The sequence below is a fragment of the Mizuhopecten yessoensis genome, unplaced genomic scaffold, assembly GCF_002113885.1.
Source record: "Mizuhopecten yessoensis strain PY_sf001 unplaced genomic scaffold, ASM211388v2 scaffold7283, whole genome shotgun sequence".
Taxonomy (NCBI): Eukaryota; Metazoa; Mollusca; class Bivalvia; order Pectinida; family Pectinidae; genus Mizuhopecten; species Mizuhopecten yessoensis.
The window spans coordinates 426,357-446,426 of NW_018406970.1; the positions used below are offsets into that span (position 1 = coordinate 426,357).

The 20,070-nt window shown below is 34.3% G+C and overlaps 1 protein-coding gene across 1 annotated transcript; it reads right to left on the bottom strand.

The window, feature by feature from the left end:
• Nucleotides 1-12,198: 12,198 nt before the first annotated feature.
• LOC110453360 lies at nucleotides 12,199-14,334 on the bottom strand. The gene is made up of 4 exons (XM_021502276.1): nucleotides 14,277-14,334; nucleotides 13,544-13,646; nucleotides 12,701-12,819; nucleotides 12,199-12,290 (listed from the first exon to the last, which is right to left on the bottom strand). The coding sequence occupies exons 1-4, from the start codon at nucleotides 14,332-14,334 to the stop codon at nucleotides 12,217-12,219; spliced, it is 354 nt and encodes a 117-aa protein (XP_021357951.1). The 3' UTR covers nucleotides 12,199-12,216.
• Between the last annotated feature and the right edge of the window lie 5,736 nt (nucleotides 14,335-20,070).

Here is a 20,070-nt window from a genome sequence, read left to right on the forward strand (position 1 = left end):
ACAGTGGAATTCATTTTGTATAAATAGAGGATGTGTCCCCCTGAGAGAAGAGGAATGGGGCCTTATAGGGGAAATTTAGGTAAATGTTAAAAATACACCCTAATTTATTGGGTCAGAAAGAAGGGATCAAAGTGGCAAAGTGGAATTTAGTTTGTATAAATGGAGGATGTGTCCCCCTGAGAGAAGAAGAGTGGGACCTTATAGGGAAAATTGAGGTAAATGTTGAAAATCCACCCCACTTTATTGGGGCAGAAAGAAGGGACTAAAGGAGAAAGACGGATATTGCCGAGAGACAAAGCCAAAATCTTGGAAATAGTAGCAGTATTATTTTAATATTCAATGGGAATTTTTTCCCATGGTTGCTTAATTATCCCGGTGAGCTATATAAGCCCTCTTTGCTCTTGTTGTTGTATAGGACATTTCTTTTTTCTACATATTTTTCGGAACATTTTAAAGGGACAAACTTAAAAAAAAACCACAGATGATTGCACCCATAAAATTTGATTATAGAGACTGTAAGCTAAATATTAAATACACAACATCAACAGTTGTTCTGTACTTCTAGGACTAGGCGGTGATTCTAAGGGCCAAATAGGTGCATGGTCTTAACTAAACCGTTGGAACAGAAACAGGGGGCGGTAGGTGAATAAAAACAACACTTAATTTTTATGAATTTGAAAAATTAAAGGAGTACTGGGTCATTTCAAATTAATAATGAGGGTAAAGTGTGTAATATGAACCCTGCCACTAAAAAGATATAATAATGGCCATCAAAGTTTCGATGAACATCGGGACTAGAAAATCCACAAGCAGTGTCTGTATTTATAAACTTGTATTTTCCATTCTTTTTACCTTCAGTACCACTGGTGAGTCCTAGAAAGACGAAATGGCCATATGGTGCAGGGAAATGTATACTTTCGTTTTGACGCTGTGGTATATATTGTCTTTGTGTTGACGCTGTGGTATATGTTTTGCCTTTGTGTTGACACTGTGGTATATGTTGTTTTCGTGTTGATACTGTGGTATATGTTGTCAGTGTTGACACTGTGGTATATGTTGTCTTAGTGTTGACACTGTGGTATATGTTGTCTTAGTGTTGACACTGTGGTATTATTGTTTTTGTGTTGATGCTGTGGAAAATGTTGTCTTAGTGTTGATGCTGTGGTATATGTTGTCTTAGTGTTGACACTGTGGTAAATGTTGTTTTTTGTGTTGATTCTGTGGTATATACTGTCTTTGTGTTGACACTGTTGTATATGTTGTCTTGGTGTTGACGCTGTGGTATATGTTGTCTTGGTGTTGATACTGTGATATATGTTGTCTTAGTGTTGATGCTGTGGTATATCTTGACTATGTGTTGACGCTGTGGTATATGTTGACTATGTGTTGACGCTGTGGTAAATGTTGTCTTTGTGTTGACGATGTGGTAAATGTTGTTTTTTGTGTGATTCTGTGGTATATTCTGTCTTTGTGTTGACACTGTTGTATATACTGTCTTTGTGTTGACGCTGTGGTAAATGTTGTCTTTGTGTTGACAATGTGGTAAATGTTGTCTTGGTGTTGACGCTGTGGTATATGTTGTCTTTGTGTTGACGCTGTGGTAAATGTTGTCTTTGTGTTGACAATGTGGTAAATGTTGTCTTGTTGTTGACGCTGTGGTATATGTTGTCTTTGTGTTGACACTGTGGTAAATATTGTCTTTGTGGTGACGCTGTGGTATATGCTGTCTTGGTGTTGACGCTGTGGTATATGTTGTCTTGGTGTTGACGCTGTGGTATATGTTGTCTTAGTGTTGAAACTGTGGTATATGTTGACTATGTGTTGGCGCTGTGGTATATGTTGACTATGTGTTGACGCTGTGGAAAATGTTGTTTTTTGTGTGATTCTGTGGTATATTCTGTCTTTGTGCTAACACTGTTGTATATACTGTCTTTGTGTTGCCGCTGTGGTAAATTTTGTCTTTGTGTTGACAATGTGGTAAATGTTGTCTTGGTGTTGACGCTGTTTGTCTTGTTGTTGACGCTGTGGTAAATGTTGTTTTTTGTGTTGATTCTGTGGTATATACTGTCATTGTGGTGACACTTAAATGTTGTTTTTTGTGTTGATTCTGTGGTATATAGTCTTTGTGTTGACAATGTGGTAAATGTTGTCTTGTTGTTGACTCTGTGGTATATGTTGTCTTAGTGTTGATGCTGTGGTATATGTTGTCTATGTGTTAACGCTGTGGTATATGTTTTCTTTGTGTTGACACTGTGGTATATGTTGTCTTTGTGTTGACGCTGTGGTAAATGTTGTCTTTGTGTTGACAATGTGGTAAATGTTGTCTTGTTGTTGACGCTGTGGTATATGTTGTCTTTGTGTTGACACTGTGGTAAATATTGTCTTTGTGTTGACGCTGTGGTATATGTTGTTTTTTTGTGTGATTTTATGGTATATAATGTCTTTGTGTTGACACTGTTGTATATGTTGTCTTGGTGTTGACGCTGTGGTATATGTTGTCTTTGTGTTGACACTGTGGTAAATGTTGTCCTTTTGTTGACGCTGTGGTATATGTTGTCTTTGTGATGACACTGTGCTAAATATTGTCTTTGTGTTGACGCTGTGGTATATGCTGTTTTTTTGTGTGATTCTGTGGTATATACTGTCTTTGTGTTGACACTGTGGTATATGTTGTCTTGGTGTTGACGCTGTGGTATATGTTGTCTTGGTGTTGACACTGTGGTAAATGTTGTCCTTTTGTTGACGCTGTGGTATATGTTGTCTTTGTGGTGACACTGTGGTAAATATTGTCTTTGTGTTGAAACTGTGGTATATGTTGTCTATGTGTTGACGCTGTGGTAAATGTTGTTTTTTGTGTTGATTCTGTGGTATATACTGTCATTGTGTTGACACTGTGGTATATGTTGTCTTTGTGTTGATGCTGTGGTATATGTTGTCTTGGTGTTGACGCTGTTGTACATGTTGTCTTTGTGTTGATGCTGTGGTATATGTTGTCTTTGTGTTGATGCTGTGGTATATGTTGTCTTTGAGATGACGCTGTGGTATATGTTGTCTATGTGTTAACGCTGTGGTATATGTTGTCTTAGTGTTGACACTGTGGTATATGTTGTCTATGTGTTGACGCTGTGGTAAATGTTGTTTTTTGTGTTGATTCTGTGGTATGTACTGTCTTTGTGTTGACGCTGTTGGATATGTTGTCTTGGTGTTGACGCTGTGGTATATGTTATCTTGGTGTTGAAGCTGTGGTATATGTTGTCTTAGTGTTGAAACTGTGGTATATGTTGTCTATGTGTTGACGCTGTGGTAAATGTTGTTTTTTGTGTTGATTCTGGGGTAGGTACTGTCTTTGTGGTGACGCTGTTGGATATGTTGTCTGGGTGTTGAAGCTGTGGTATATGTTATCTTGGTGTTGACGCTGTGGTATATACTGTCTTTGTGTTGACACTGTGGTATATGTTGTCTATGTGTTGACGATGTGATATATGTTGTCTTAGTGTTGACACTGTTGTATATGTTGTCTTGGTGTTGATGATGTGGTATATGTTGACTTTGTGTTGACGCTGTGGTACATTTTGAATTTGCGTAATGAAGTTGAGGTCTATTTAGTCATTTTGATTTGACGCTGTGGTATATGTTGTCTTTGTGTTGACACTGTGGTATATGTTGTCTTAGTGTTGACGCTGTGGTATATGTTGTCTATGTGTTGACGCTGTACTATATGTTGTCTATATGTTGATGTTGTGGTATATTGTGTCTTTGTGTTGACGCTGTTGTACATGTTGTCTTTGTGTTGATGCTGTGGTATATGTTGTCTTTGTGTTGATGCTGTGGTATATGTTGTCTTTGAGATGACGCTGTTGTATTTGTTGTCTTAGTGTTGACGCTGTGGTATATGTTGTCTTTGTGTTGACACTGGTATATGTTGTCTTTGTGTTGACGCTGTTGTATATGTTGTCTTTGTGTTGACGCTGAGGTATATGTTGTCTTTGTGTTGACGCTGTGGTATAAGTTGTCATTGTGTTGATGCTGTGGTAAATGTTGTCTTGTGTTGACGGTGTGGTATATGTTGTCTATGGGTTAACGCTGTGGTATATGTTGTCTTAGTGTTGGCACTGTGGTATATGTTGTTTTTTGTGTTGATTCTGTGGTATGTACTGTCTTTGTGTTGACGCTGTGGTATATTGTGTCTTGGTGTTGACGCTGTGGTATATGTTGTCTTGGTGTTGACGCTGTGGTATATGTTGTCTTTGTGTTGACACTGTGGTAAATATTGTCTTTGTGTTGACGCTGTGGTATATGTTGTCTTTCTGTTGAAACTGTGGTATATGTTGTCTATGTGTTGACGCTGTGGTGAATGTTGTTTTTTGTGTTGATTCTGTGGTATATACTGTCATTGTGGTGACACTGTGGTATATGTTGTCTTTGTGTTGACGCTGTGGTATATGTTGTCTTGGTGTTGACGCTGTTGTATATGTTGTCTTTGTGTTGATGCTGTGGTATATGTTGTCTTTGTGTTGATGATGTGGTATTTGTTGTCTTTGAGATGACGCTGTTGTATATGTTGTCTTAGTGTTGACGCTGTGGTATATGTTGTCTTTGTGTTGACACTGGTATATGTTGTCTTTGTGTTGACGCTGTTGTATATGTTGTCTTTGTGTTGACGCTGAGGTATATGTTGTCTTTGTGTTGACGCTGTGGTATAAGTTGTCATTGTGTTGATGCTGTGGTAAATGTTGTCTTGTGTTGACGGTGTGGTATATGTTGTCTATGGGTTAACGCTGTGGTATATGTTGTCTTAGTGTTGGCACTGTGGTATATGTTGTTTTTTGTGTTGATTCTGTGGTATGTACTGTCTTTGTGTTGACGCTGTTGGATATGTTGTCTTGGTGTTGACGCTGGTGTATATGTTGCCTTGCTGTTGACGCTGTGGTATATGTTGTCTTAGTGTTGAAACTGTGGTAAATGTTGTCTATGTGTTGACGCTGTGGTATATGTTGTCTTAGTGTTGACGCTGTGGTATATGTTGACTATGTGTTGACGCTGAGGTAAATGTTGTTTTTTGTGTGATTCTGTGGTATAAACTGTCTTTGTGTTGACACTGTGGTATATGTTGTCTACGTGTTGACGATGTGATATATGTTGTCTTAGTGTTGACACTGTTGTATATGTTGTCTTGTTGTTGATGATGTGGTATATGTTGACTTTGTGTTGACGCTGTGGTACATTTTGAATTTGCGTAATGAAGTTGAGGTCTATTTAGTCATTTTGACTTGACGCTGTGGTATATGTTGTCTTTGTGTTGACACTGTGGTATATGTTGTCTTAGTGTTGACGCTGTGGCATATGTTGTCTATGTGTTGACGCTGTAGTATATGTTGTCTATATGTTGATGTTGTGGTATATTGTGTCTTTGTGTTGACGCTGTGGTATATTGTGTCTTTGTGTTGACGTTGTGGTATATTTTTAGATTGTGTAAAAAAGTTTAGGTCTATTTAGTCTTTTTGTGTTGTCGCTGTGGTATCATTCATAAATGTATCGACGCTCTGTGTAGTATGTCTTATTATGCTGACGCTGTGGTATATTTACTGTTGTTTGTTGTTGCTGAAGTATATTTTCTCTGTACTTTATAAACATGACGAAGTATTAAATACGATTCGCAACGCTTTTTTAAATTCCTAATTCTTCAAAAGTCGTACATACAGACCGATTAGAAACCACCCATGGTCGAAGTTAAGATTTTATATATATGTATAATATAACAGTCACGGAACTATCACTCATTCAATATTTCGGTTAATAATTCGCCACGTTCTACAGCAGTCAAAGTTAATCACATTCACACCTTTACAAAACTTGTAAGCGAGATTTAATGAAAATAGGCTTAACTTAAAAAGCATTTTGGAGCCATTATTTACCTTGTCTTTTTAGGACAACTTTAAATGGCAAACATAACATAAATGGCGAGTGTTGCGTCGAGCTTGCTCGGTACGTTCGACTCTTAACTGGTTTTACATTACATAGGCTGATGGGGGATATTGACTAGAAAAGCAGAAATTGTTTGAAATTGCCTATGTTTTGTATGGCAGTATTTATGTTTCCGTTTGACGCTGCCAAGTCAACTTAAAAACACATTAAAAAGAGATCACATTCGACTAACGACATAATGTGATGTGTTTATTATCGTAGCAGGGTGTTTTGTTCATGAGAAAACCTATGTCCTACATATTAGAATAGCGTGAACCCAATTTCAAGTACATTGTATATATATATATATATCACATCGAAACATCAGGTGCATACATATCTATCTGCGTTTAAAAAAAACAATATATTTTATATAGTGGAAAACAATAATGAAACATATTAATGAAATACGATTTATTTTTCGAGCAGAAAAGCTATTTTTATCGATTACGTATATGTCTTCAAAATTAATTTGATCGATGCTGATAAAAAGCGTCTAGTGACATTTATGTCGACTTCCTCTTAAGTCCATTTCAGGAAATCTGATTGGATAGTGATTTAACCGTGTTTTATTTTGTATATTGTAATGGACTCGATAATAACGAACCATATTACTGTTCAAAATAGAAAAACGAAAACACATCTATTACATTCATTCAGAAAAAAAGACCTTTGTGTTTGAAAGAAACGCCATCATGGTGCCTTTGTTATTCTTTGTATAATGTCTCGTGTGTATAGAGAACGAGAGAACATTTGCTCCTCAATCACCCTTGGAGAAAACGGTGTGCTGAAAATACATATGCATGTTACATTGTAACACAAGAGTTAACGACCAATGCTGGTACAGTTCAAGTTTATTTTAACCCAGGTGCAAGAGTTCATTCTCGCCCTCGGTTCGTAATGCGTTCTGTCAAAGCTGACACAGGGGCCTGCTAATTTGCTACTGCTTTATTTGGACCTGCACTGAGGTGGTCAGAGTGATTTTACATGTTTTTCGAGTTTAGATCAATTTTCGGTAAAAATGCCACCCCCAATGATGAACTAATGTAAACCCCGAAAACGTGTTAAATTACTCACTTAAGGTCCACATATAGCTGTAACAAATTATCAGGTCAGTGTCTATAATCTGTTACCATCTGTCACTGTCTCCTTGTCGAAACCTCCAAGTCACACAGTCCTATAGTTAATTGAGTTTCTGGTAGAGCTTATTCTGTTACAACATTTAAATATCAAGTTCGAAAATAATAAGCCAAAACTTACAAAATTATAAAAGAAATAAGAAAAAGGTTATATATCACAACCAGTAAATGTTTAGGTGTGACGTTTCCTGTGATTACTACGTATACGATACATACACTGTCACATTCGTCAGACAAATTATCAGTGAAGCATATGTACACTTAGTGGTTGTGGTACATAACCTTTCTACTACTCATACTTACCAACATGAAGAAAACGTTTAGAAAACTCATAAAATGTACAATTGTAACATTACCCGCTATACAGTAGGAATATATAATTTGCAAAGGCGGTAGAAAACAGTTGACCTAATTTGAAATACCGTAATAGGTTAATGATCAAGATTACCATTAAAATTTAAGCTTCCATCAGTAATGCAAATAAATTTATCAAGTAATAACAAACTGTCTAAAGACATTTTACGGGAACAAAAGAATTTTGCGCATAAAGCAATTTAACCAAAGCTGGGTTATATTTATAGCTCTCTAAGACACGACTCATGAGGATTTTTTTTTTTATTATTATTTGATAGCGTAAAACATTGTTTTGATAGTTGTTTGGACAAAAAAGTGAACTCTGTCGTACACACTAAACAGGTCATAGCACAGGCCCCGGGGACCTTTTTAATTAAAAAAACAAATTCATGGATCGTGTGTTAGGGAGCTACAAATATATCCGTGTTATGATTAAATTGATTGGTGGGCAAACTTCTTTTGTACCTGTAACAGGGCTTTTTGATGAGACATATCATATAAAATAACAAAATAGTTATATCTGTAACAAAATAACTATCTAGTGATTTCAAGATCACTTATCTAAAATAACAAGAATGCTATCTAGCAATGACAAAATAGCTTCCTAGTAACAACAAGCTTATGACCTATCTAGTAATAACAAATAACTATCTAGCAGTAGCAAGCTAATCTTGTAATTACCAGGTACAATGTTACTATCTAGTCATAACAGGATTATTACTTGGTATTTACAGTACAAGATAACTTTATAATAACAATTATAGGATAACTGTCTTATGATTTCTATTAAGTCTAGTAATAACAAAAATACTGCACCTAATGATAACTTAATAGCTATATAGTAAATACAAGATAATCCTGTAATTATAAGTTACAATGTAACTATCTGGTCATAACAGGGTACTTACTTAGTAATTACAAGATAACTTTATAATAATAATAGTAGGATAACTATCTAATCATTTCTAGTAAGTCTAGTAATAACAAAAATACTGCACTTAATGACAAGATAATCCTGTAATTACAAGTTACATTGTGGCTATCTAGTCACAACAGGATAACTACATAGTAATCACATGAAAACATTATAATAATAATAATAAGATAACCATATAATTATATTAAGTAATAACAAAAATACTTTACCTAGTTATAACATAACAGCTAACTAGTAGTTACTATCTCGTAGTTAGTTTGAATAGTTTCTAGTAATAAGTAGGTTGAGAAAAATGATAGACGACCCGTATAGGTTTCCATAGATATCACCTATAACCTATAACCTATAATATGTAAATAATATGCTTATGACCGTGTCTATCATATTTGTTGTTCATGCTTTACTCTGTGGTACATTGGTAAGTATGGGATACAAACATCAGTGTAGGTAAACGCCGTGTTTGATTGATGGTTCATTGAAATGTGATGGGTCACGTCTTCAGGTTACACTGTGGCTTCAACGTACATGTATGTCAATTTCACCTGGCTAGGTAATATAAACTGTATATTTTTTTTTATATACACATGATCTCGTGGACACAGCATATCATTTGTTAGCTTAACACTTAAAATATTTTAACTGGTTAGCTTAACGCAATGAGAACAAATATTCTCACTAGTTTGCTTACCACTAACAGAAAGGGATTCTCGCTGGTTAGCTTTAAAAGAAAAAGAAAAAATCTTACTGGTTAGCTTAACTCGAACGAAAAATAGAATCACTGGTTAGCTGCTTTTTTAACTTTATTTGGTTGTACTTGTTTTTAAATAGGTATTACTTTACTTCGTATTGCTAGTGACCATTACACTGAAGTTAAAAAATCAATAAAATATCATAAATCAAAAGTAATACTCTTTTTCCTTCGAACCTAGTCAAAATATAATACAATATCAGACAAATAGCGATACATTGAATTTTAGTTCGTGTATTTTAGACATTTATATCTGAAATAAAAATCATATAATATCATTATATACACCGAGATGACATTTCACTGGTTACGCTGGCACCTTAACACTACAAAAAGGACTAAGAAACATTGTTACATACTGTTTACCTTACTTGGCTCTAAGTATAGATGTTTTGATAAGCGATTCCTTACTTATTTTTTCCAGTGTTGATTTTACATTGATTATAATAAATCACTAAAATATCATAGACCACAAAAGATGGACATTTTATTTCCAGCGTAGTCAAAACAAAATACGATTTCATGCAGATTATGCTTTATCAACGTGAGAGCCATCTGTTGAATGTTTACATGTGTACTTTAGATATTTTTTTTATTCTGTAAATCAAAATCATATTATTGACACGATAAAATATTTCAATGTAATGATTTCTTGAGTGCCATTATTGTTTTAACGTTTTCTACAAGCTTATAAGGCATAACAAGATGTTCGTTTCCGGACACCCTACCTACTCTATTTGTGCTTACCCTTTTTAGGCAATTTTTAAGGAAGCACTGTTAATGTCAAGACAACTTTCCTATATAAATGTGTAAATAAATGTACATGCACTTAAACACAAAATAGATGCCTTTATTTTTTTTTAGAAAAACAAAAAAAACAACACGCTGAAATACAAAATACAAAAGTTGTAACTTTTTTCTTAGTAAGAGAGTTTATTAAAATAACATATTATAAGGTAAAGTTTATCCCAAAAGCTTATCATAACAGAAAGGATAGGTAACATAATTATGATATAAAATATAATGATATATGAACAGAAAATATTTCAATTCCATACGTATACAGATTTCAATTCTTGCCTTTGCCAAAAACATGGTTAGTCTTGATGATTATCTCTGACTTTCAACTTCTCACACAAACAACACACACACACACACACACAAATGTATATCATATTTATAGAAGGACTTTATCCTAGATGACAATGCATGTTTGCTTTTTACCGGTTTGAAAGACATGTTATCTTGGTTTTTTTTAGTGAGGAATAAACAATAAAATCATTAGAAAACAAGGAAACATAATAAACTATTTCCTGCTAAGATGATTGATCATATCACAGTTACTTTTTGGGGAATTCCTTTTCACCCGGATATCAACAGGTACATTTTAAATATTTATAGGTAACACCGTATGTCGATAAATCATTTTCTGAGTAAGCGTTCTTCATGCTAATAAAATAGGATTTTTTATCATGAATAAAACATTTGTGGATTGCAGCAGTAAGCATTATGTAAATCTTCCATATAGCAATGTTATAATCAATTTGATGTATATATATATTGAAATATGCCCTTAATAGACAGATTACTTGTTTTTTGCATACATCTCTTCCGTTTTGACTCTTCAAACTTTTTGCGAGGGAGATATATACATGTATATGCGTTGGGTTTTAGTAAAGGTTAATTAACGATAGATTCCACATTGTAAAAAAAGTTACAAAACAAAATCTTTCAAAATTAAAAGGAAACAACGTATACTTACACGTCACAGAAATAAGCTAACAAGAAAATCAATATTTATATTGAGGTAAATATATTCGTAGCTTAGGTACTTTAAGCCGGTAAAATGAAATTGATCCCCCTCCTCCACCTCCATTTAAGTGATATGTTGGACATGTTGTATACTTAATGCATATCAAGGTAGAATTAATGGAATGTTGAAAGACAATAAAATTAAAGGATTTCAAAATTGCGCATACAAAGTTTTAACTTAATTTTGACATTATCAGGATCCCCACTCTATAACAATATATACAATTGCTGAGCATCAAGAAACAAACACAATCATGACATAATAATAATTGACCCTGGGGTCTGTCCCAACCCATAGGGACTCAATTCCAGAGCCATAACTTGAAACGGTTGAGATCCTCATCCCATGACCATAATATGACATACACATCATTATGTAAATTATATATGAAATGAAATATCTTTCAATGGAACCATTTTTATGAAATTATGAAAGATTTACGGTTTTGGAGGAACTGTTGATCCTCATCAATAACGTTTACATGCAATGAACGGATGATTGTAAATTGCAATACATTAGTTTAAGCCCGAATTTTCAACTTAATACCGGTATTTATTTATTTGTTGTTGTTGATGTCACCTGCTCTTCTGAATCAGCATTTAGCTATTTAATATCGTTTATTTTAAATACAATGACGAGTATTTCTAAACAAAAATCATTATTTACTACATAGTAAAACATATTAATTCCATCAGCAGTTTTTCTCCAAAGTAAATATGTTTCAGCATTACATGGCTACGCTGTTCATCTCTGTTGGCACCATGGTACACACTGTCCGTTCATAACTGGGATTAATCCAGAACGGTATTGAAAGTAACACATATCACCGTTATTGTGTTCATGTTAAAGTCATATAGTACGTGTCAGTGTATGTTACAGTTCATGTGACATTTCAACTTTGTTGACGATTTTACCATTCTTGGAACACAACTTTCAATGGAAAGGTCAATGAGGTACCGAATGCACTTGGTCATGCGAAAACAAATTAAACTGCGAAGGAGGTCATGTGGCATTTCGCTCACGGCTAACCCGTTCACTGCCAAGTTCACTTGACAATAACAACTTTTAACATTGCGATGTCATTTGTTGTTGTTAAAGTGTTTCTAACAATTACCTAGTCATTGTTAAGTTTGAATTATCTAAGACACATTTTCAAATTTCACGGAATCCAACTTCAGTATTTACGTAACACATTCCATATCACGATGAATATACACTTTAGAGTAAACAATTCCTTGTGATTACTTTACGTTGCCTCTAATCACACTGACGCTGTGTTGTTGGTTTCCATGTCAGTAAGCATTACGTCATCATTCCTCTTTTTCTGAACAGAATCTGTGACAAGTAAACGTACGGGTTATCATACATAAATACCATGTTGAAAAGAGCGATAAACAATAAGTGTTTTGCCACAGACACACTGCCCATCCTTAATCTCTTTAACATGCTTATATACTAAGGTCCTGCCAAATAAGTAATACGAGAAGTAAGTTACAGTATTCATTTAAAAAAGGCGAAAACTGTTTGGAAATTTGCTTCTCCAAAGCAGAGACATATAAAGCAATATAATATGTTTACGTCTCTTTCCTAAGCAATTATACAAACCCTCATTATATTTTGTGATTATTTATCCGGTATCATAAGTCATAGGTAAAATGTATTATTGAACGTTTGTTACATACGCTTAACCATGTTCATCGTTGTTACGGTACTACAAAACTACGACAGAAAGGTGAGAAACATACCTTTAGGTATAGGATTGACTCGTTTCGACCAGCGGTCTCTCGTCAAACAAACTACCACTATTGCAATGATGAATATCAACAGCAGACACCCAAACACAGTTCCTAGGATTATTGCTAACCTGGAATATCATAAGAAAATATATAGTATACTGTAAAATCACAAATTTTTCGTTGGTAATCTCCATCCAGGAATTCATATGTCCACGAAGTTATTACATGTTTGATATAAAGTAATTCTGAGTTTGAGTTGGTACTCGTACTCCAAGAATTCATGTTCCGACAAAATAGTTTTTCTTAGAGAAAGCAAATTAACAATATCAACCTACGATTGAAGGAAAGTATCTATTGAAATTTTTTAATCTGAAAGGTATTTTTACTTTTTCCATCCATAATTTGTATCTATTTTTCAAATTGTACATACTTATTTCTGTAGAGTTCATCATTATAACCTTACGGGGAACGTAATAAAACGAATGTCAATAGTCATTCTTTATCCAAGCTTTCAGACAAAAGATCTAGATCTAGAATGAATATTCAAATATGTGTTTGTAGTGATAGGTCTTTGTTAATCACTTTGTGAATTAAATTATAAATAACTTGTATAACATAATATTGGTCAAACTTGTGGCATATATTATTTTTTACGCATATGAAATATAATACAACAATACAATATGTGAAAAGTAATAGTATACACGTGTTTTAAAAATATAATATATATTTCACTAGCGCAATATTATATACTAATAGTACAAATTTATATACTAGTAACTTAACATTCACGTAATACATACGATACGCATTCAATAAATGAAACAAAATGACGTATAACATTATACTTACGATTTGTAATCATCTGCACAGCATCCACTGTCACAACATCCGGTAGTGCATGTTCGAACCAACGTCGTGGCGCTCGTGTAAAAGGTACAACTCTCGGACACAACTGTTAGAAATTAATTAACCATCACTTGCAAATATTTCATTAAAGATACAATCACTCCCAAGAAATATATTATTCCTGTTTCATTTCACTTGTTATTTATACAATATTAGTTTGTTTGAGTGTTATATTTAAAAGAAACAAACTAAAATTTTAAAATAATAATCAGTCACGCGTGTAATTAGAGTCGTTTGATAAAATTACATTTATTTAATTATCGTTTTAAGTTCTTTTGCCAAATATCTTTCAAATCCATAATATTTTCATTCATCAAATGTCGTGACATGACAGATCAAAACACACATCCTGAAGGCAAAGCTGGATTTTCCTTCATTCATAATCTGGAAATTCTTATACTGGATTTACCTATAGTAATTGTCTATTCAGCATATCATTATTCAAAGACACGAATGAAGGCATATATAACTAAACAAAACAATACAGATCTTTGTTGTCTTTAAAAACGTTGACGTAAGTGATAATCGATGATGGTCATTTTACAAGAAATAACACTGACGTTTGGCGTCTGGCACGGAATCACATCTTTAATGGTACAGGGACTTAAAGTGTCTTTCCGGAATAACATTTAAAGCATTAAACAACAGTAGCAAAAATGAATAAAATAAAACTTACCTGAGCATACCTGAAGAAGAAATATCAGTGAAAATGCTTGAATGTTGATTAAATCCATTTTTGTTTTTAGACGATATCCAAAACCCTGATCCATTTAACACTACATAGCGATTGTCACTGCTGGTACGTTCAACTTTCACATATATTTATATATTGTGTTGATAAGTCATGAACTTCGTACCGTTTCAATGCAGCGATTTCAAATGATTGCTAAATATAGTTGTTCAAAAATAGCCCTTTTAATTTGAATGCACGTTACAGGTGAGCAATAATCGGTTCCTTAGCAACAGTAAACAACAGTATCGAACTGTGAAATCGAAAAACATTTCAGACTCAATTTCATACACTACATTTAAAAAGTCGAACATTTCTTGAATCTTTAACCCGTGCGACGCTGTGATCCCGCACAGCTACAAATAACAGTTTAATCTTAATTCTGGATGCTGTTGTATATCTGCATCAATTGGCAAAAATTCAATCACCTTTTACCTTGATCCGACCTAGGTGATTTGATCCCATAAATGAACATTAATGAACGATAAAAGAGTAACATTTTGGGGGCTATGGATGAAGTACCCTCGGCTGCGATTTCCATGTTATGTTTAGTTGCTTATGTCAGATAGGAGTTGTAATTAAAATGATATAATTTATGTTTTAATATATTTTACTTGATTTGGTGACAGTTCAATCCAAAATTAGTACATTTATTTTATTTATAATTTGAAACAGGTTTACTCGAAAATACTTTGTCAAGCTGATGTGGCATGAACGGGGTCTTCTTAGGTGTAGAGTAAACGACAAACGACATTACCTGCGTGCATTGAGGAGCGAACCCACTTACTGTGTCATTAGTCTGGAGTGGCCATAAAGAAAACGCTAGGGGAAAGTTTTTATCCTTTCAGTGTAGTGCAGGGATACTCTAGGGCGTTCGAATGCCTCCGGATTTATTTACCAGCGCAGAACTAAATGATGTCAAATCATATGTAAATAATATGACGACCGACAAAAGAAGGACTCCATCACCTTAACTCACAGATATATGTTATTCGTTTTGAATGTCGCCGTCCCTAATTTAAATAGCAAATATTCTATCGTATTAGATTTGTATTTATTTGATGAAAGCAAAGTCAACGGGAAATAATCCATGCTAAATTGAGGAATTCGATGCTAAGATAAATACGTAGGTTGATTATATTATATCAATTCATAAGTTTATATTCCATTAGGCACACAGTATATCTAAATGATAAAAAAGCACACCAGAAACAGGTCGTGAGGTTGACCAGTATTTGGAGAACGTTGTAAACAGCTTACTTCGATATTGTATTACAATGCTTAACGGATTTATTGATGAACTGTAGCGAGACAAAAGTGAAATAGCATCATTCACAAAAGGTTATGAGTAAATTAATGTTATTCTGTAAAAATACGTACTAAAATGATTGTAGTAGTGCGAAAATGTAGGAATCTAAATCTGAATTTGTATTTCAAAAAAAGGTTAATTTAGTTCAAAATTTGAAACTTAATTTCAACGACACCGTATTCAATGTTTTATAACAAAACAGAAACAAATACTTCTAGAAACGTAATAATAATATCAAGTTTGCCAGGCGCGTCCTTCCTGAAAAACTCAATGTTAATATTTCCACAGAAGCAATTACAATTTGCACATTAAAAATAAAGATGCCCTTGATTTAAGGATCGCTGCCTCACTGCACTGTGGTATTTGGTACATACAGCTACTTCCCCGTAGTACAGCTGGGTCATGATGTTTTTGTCGACCAGGTAGAGCAACACTTTAACAATATGAAGTCCTGAGTTCGAATCCTTGCAAAGTCCCGTTGAAGTTTTACACTCAGAACACTGTTTTTTGTTTGTTTGTTTTTTTCGTCTTAATTTTTGTTAATGAAATTCCCGCAACCTATGGTTTTCTTTTCAGAATTGATTTATCAACGATAAAGTCATGCCGGAAACACCACTGGGTTTCCGATGCGTAATTACAGTTTTTGGCAGCGGTACGGGGGCACTGAAACACTCCTGCATATGTTAATCATCTCGAATATGTGAGGGTTATTATGACGTTTTACGACCAGTATTTTAAAATCATCATAAAAGTGACGATTATGAAAACTCCACTGTACACATGTATCCCAACTCTTAGTTTCGTCATTGTTTACATTCATAAAAGAAAATATGATGACTAGGAAAAGTATATCCTGCACATGCTCATCCCGCTTTTTTAGCCAGTGACATCGCCTTCATTATTGGTCACTGTGAAATCGATCGTGGACATATCAGGATGTTTTATGTGAATAACTGGTTGTATCCCTGAACGCATACATTTTAAAAACACATACAGATGTATTAGGAAATATGTTTTCATAGTGATTATAGCCTATTTCGTTAAAGTTAGTTTGATTTACCTGTGGTTTTTACCTGTGTTTTTACCTGTGTTTTTCACCTGTACATGTGAAAGCAATTCAGATTGATATGTTATGATTTTGTATATGAAATTAAATGTATATGAAGACGTACATTTATTATATACGTTTAATGCTTTTATTTTATTTTTTCATTCCGATTACAGTACATGAATTTCATTTATTTTATCATTTTCTATCAAGATAATTTGTTAAAGTTACTGGTTCAAAAGTTATATTGCAAATGAAATGCATTAATTTAAAAACTGTTCACTTCTCTGAGATCAGTTAAGAAAATAGTGAACTGTATTAATGGAGCCCAAGCTACAGATGGCATGACACTTTGAGGTGAGTATCCAAGCTATCTATCTATATAAACTTCAAAATTATCTTTAATGCTATCATTCTACAATTGTACTGATACTGTGAATTTCCAATCATGGCTAATGCTCAGTTAGATAATAAGTTTATTAGAAATAGAATAGGTGGTAACAACTTAGCATACAACGGTCACTTATACAGAATTAGGTCATCTCGTGGAGAAAGGTCATCGTAGGTTTATTATTTACCAATAAATAAGTCAGAAGTTGATTGAATTTTGGAAAGAACATTAAAACATAGAAATGAAACTGTTTCTGGTTGCAATATTAAAGTAATAAGAGAGAAAATGCTTAACTGTTTGCATATTTCACTTTATGATATTATTGATAAAGTAATTAATGGTTGCTTAGTAATACTATCTGTAATTCTTAAATGTTTAAATGATTTTTTCATACCATACATTTGGGAGTATATTAACCATTTGTCATCGAAATTAAGAATCCCTTTTTATTTATTTCAGAACTTACTGGAGATGCACCATCACCAATTGTCTTGCTACGATCAATACCTGCAACAACATCATAGTCGGAGTCGGACGATATCCACACAATCACCCGGGAGATCACGCCAGCATCGTTGCCAAGGAGATCATGAACTCCATTACTGACCGCTGCCAGCAAGACATTATTCCAATTCCTACCATCTTCAATGAGGAACTCTATAGACTGCGCGAGGACTGATGGGATGATGAGACAAGAGCCGTTTTGGAGAAGATACCCACCTTCAACACTTTTCAACTGTACAGAGCTAGACGCAAGCTAACACCAAAGCTACCAACCATTACCTAGGACATTGAACTCGAGGGAAGATTGACAGAAACCACTACTGGTAAACAAGGCACTTGTCGAGGAAATGTAAACACAGCGGATTTACCCTACACAACACATGTACACATGTATATATATTTGTAAACTGCATTACATTTACAATACATATAAAGCACTGAGAAGTGTATTAACCTCTTTTTTCTATGTATGGCACTTGTGTGAAAACCATGGTTACCGCATCAAAAATTACCAAAAAATGCCAAAAATTGCTTTTTTTCCCTAAGTTCTGTCTGAAATTAAAGATTACCTACCTGGTTGCAGAATTATCTGGGTCCCAGTAAAGTTGTAAAACTTGATTTTTTTGCAATTTTGCGTCGTGTGCTGTTGTCAAAATTTTACGTTCTGTAAAGCTAGCTTTTCACCCTTTCGGATTATGGCGTAAATATTTTTCTCGAACCAAAAGAATCTTTTTTTTTATATAAATGTGAAGCTTAACATAGCCCACTTCATCATGCTTATACCAATTTTAGTACAGTTTTATTTTTATATTTTTTTTTACATTTCATTATACAGGGGTTAGCCATTTAACAAAAATATCACCCATGGCCACAACCCTCTACTGTATACTGCTACCTTCACTCAATACGTTTGGCGAAAGGCACATATGGCTGGACTACAACTTCCCTACCGTGACAATGAGGACACTAGAAGACTGGTTCGCCGCGCAGCTGTTTTGCAACTTGTACCCCAGCACCAAGTTGAAGATGTTTGGTTTCGAGCTTTAGATGACTTCGAGGACGCCGACCTAACAGCAGACGTTACACCATTCACAGACTACATTGTTGACCAGTGAATGGATGGAGACCGACCGGTTTTGAACCACTACGACACCGTGGGACCACGCACAAATAACAATTTGGAAGCCTGGCACGGGAAGCTGAAGAATATTGTACATCACGCCCATCCGAACATCTTTACCATCATCCAGACATTCAAGGACATACAGGCTGCAAACGAGATCAATAGACTTCAACGACACGCAGGAGGAACCAAACGACTCCGACACAGGAAGTACAGATAGCTCGACACTCGCTTTGCCCTACTGAAACAGAGACTGGAGAACAACACCATCGACATCATGACCTACGCCGACGCAGCATCCCAGCTTATTCACTTAGGTTGAATTGACTTTATACATAAAACTCTGGTGAATAGAACCAAATGGACAGTGCTGTGATTTTATAACTGTGTACTTTAATCTCGGATGATAATCATTAGTGCTGTTTATTTATTTTATATGTAATGTTACATGTTTCACACTGAGATTTATGAGAAATGATTTGTCAGTATTCTTTTGTTTAATATGCATCAGCATAAGGCAGATGACCGTAATGTATCTATGTAAATAACTGCTCTATATTAGTAATGTACTGACTAAGATTCATTATTTAATATCTTTTAAAATATATCATGTCTTTCACTGTTCTATTTGTATTTTATGTAAATAATATATTGATATTAAGTATGGATTTATCAAATAAAAATATTGCACTTGATATTAATGTCTTAGTTTTCATTCACATTGATGTTGAAGATCAACCGTCGGGGCTGTCACAGGTAGATCTACATGTAGAATATAGTACACATATGATACACACTTTTTACCTGTAACAATCACAGGTAGATCTACAGGTAAAATATATCAGGTAAACATAGTACATATATGATACAAACTATAATTTCCCTCCCTTTGATGTTTCTACTTATTGTTCTCAATATGTTTGCGTTCAGGGAACACACCGTAAAACTGACCTCAACACAGGCTTCTTAACCGGCTATTGTTAGATACACAGACGATTCAGTTGTTTACTCAACACGCTTGTATTAGTAAATACAATTAGTTGTGGATTCATGTATTCTGTTTTCATTTTAATGAGGAGGAAACGTTTTTATGACTTACACATCAAAGCTTAAACCTCAATTGATTCAAGCAAATATTCTAGTCTGTCAACCATTCAACTAGTAACATTTCTTGACTTCTTCATTTGGCGGAAACGCTAGTGGTAATCCCCAATATCCTATTAAGTAAATTATGACAAAGTACAATCATGTTCTTTGTTTCTATTTAAAGATCTTTATCCGGTTAGGATTAAAAAAAAAATCGGATCTTATTTAGATATAAAGGTGTTGGAGCAATACCGATTTGTGTAACAGTTCACACTTCAT

Excerpts from the sequence above, each read along its gene's own strand:
- LOC110453360 (XM_021502276.1), bottom strand. The coding sequence starts at position 14,334 with ATGGATTTAATCAACATTCAAGCATTTTCACTGATATTTCTTCTTCAG. Across the intron at positions 13,647-14,276 it reads TCTTCTTCAGGTATGCTCAG|TTGTGTCCGAGAGTTGTACC; the intron begins GTAAGTTTTATT and ends AATTTCTAACAG. Across the intron at positions 12,291-12,700 it reads AGTCAATCCTATACCTAAAG|ATTCTGTTCAGAAAAAGAGG; the intron begins GTATGTTTCTCA and ends TACTTGTCACAG.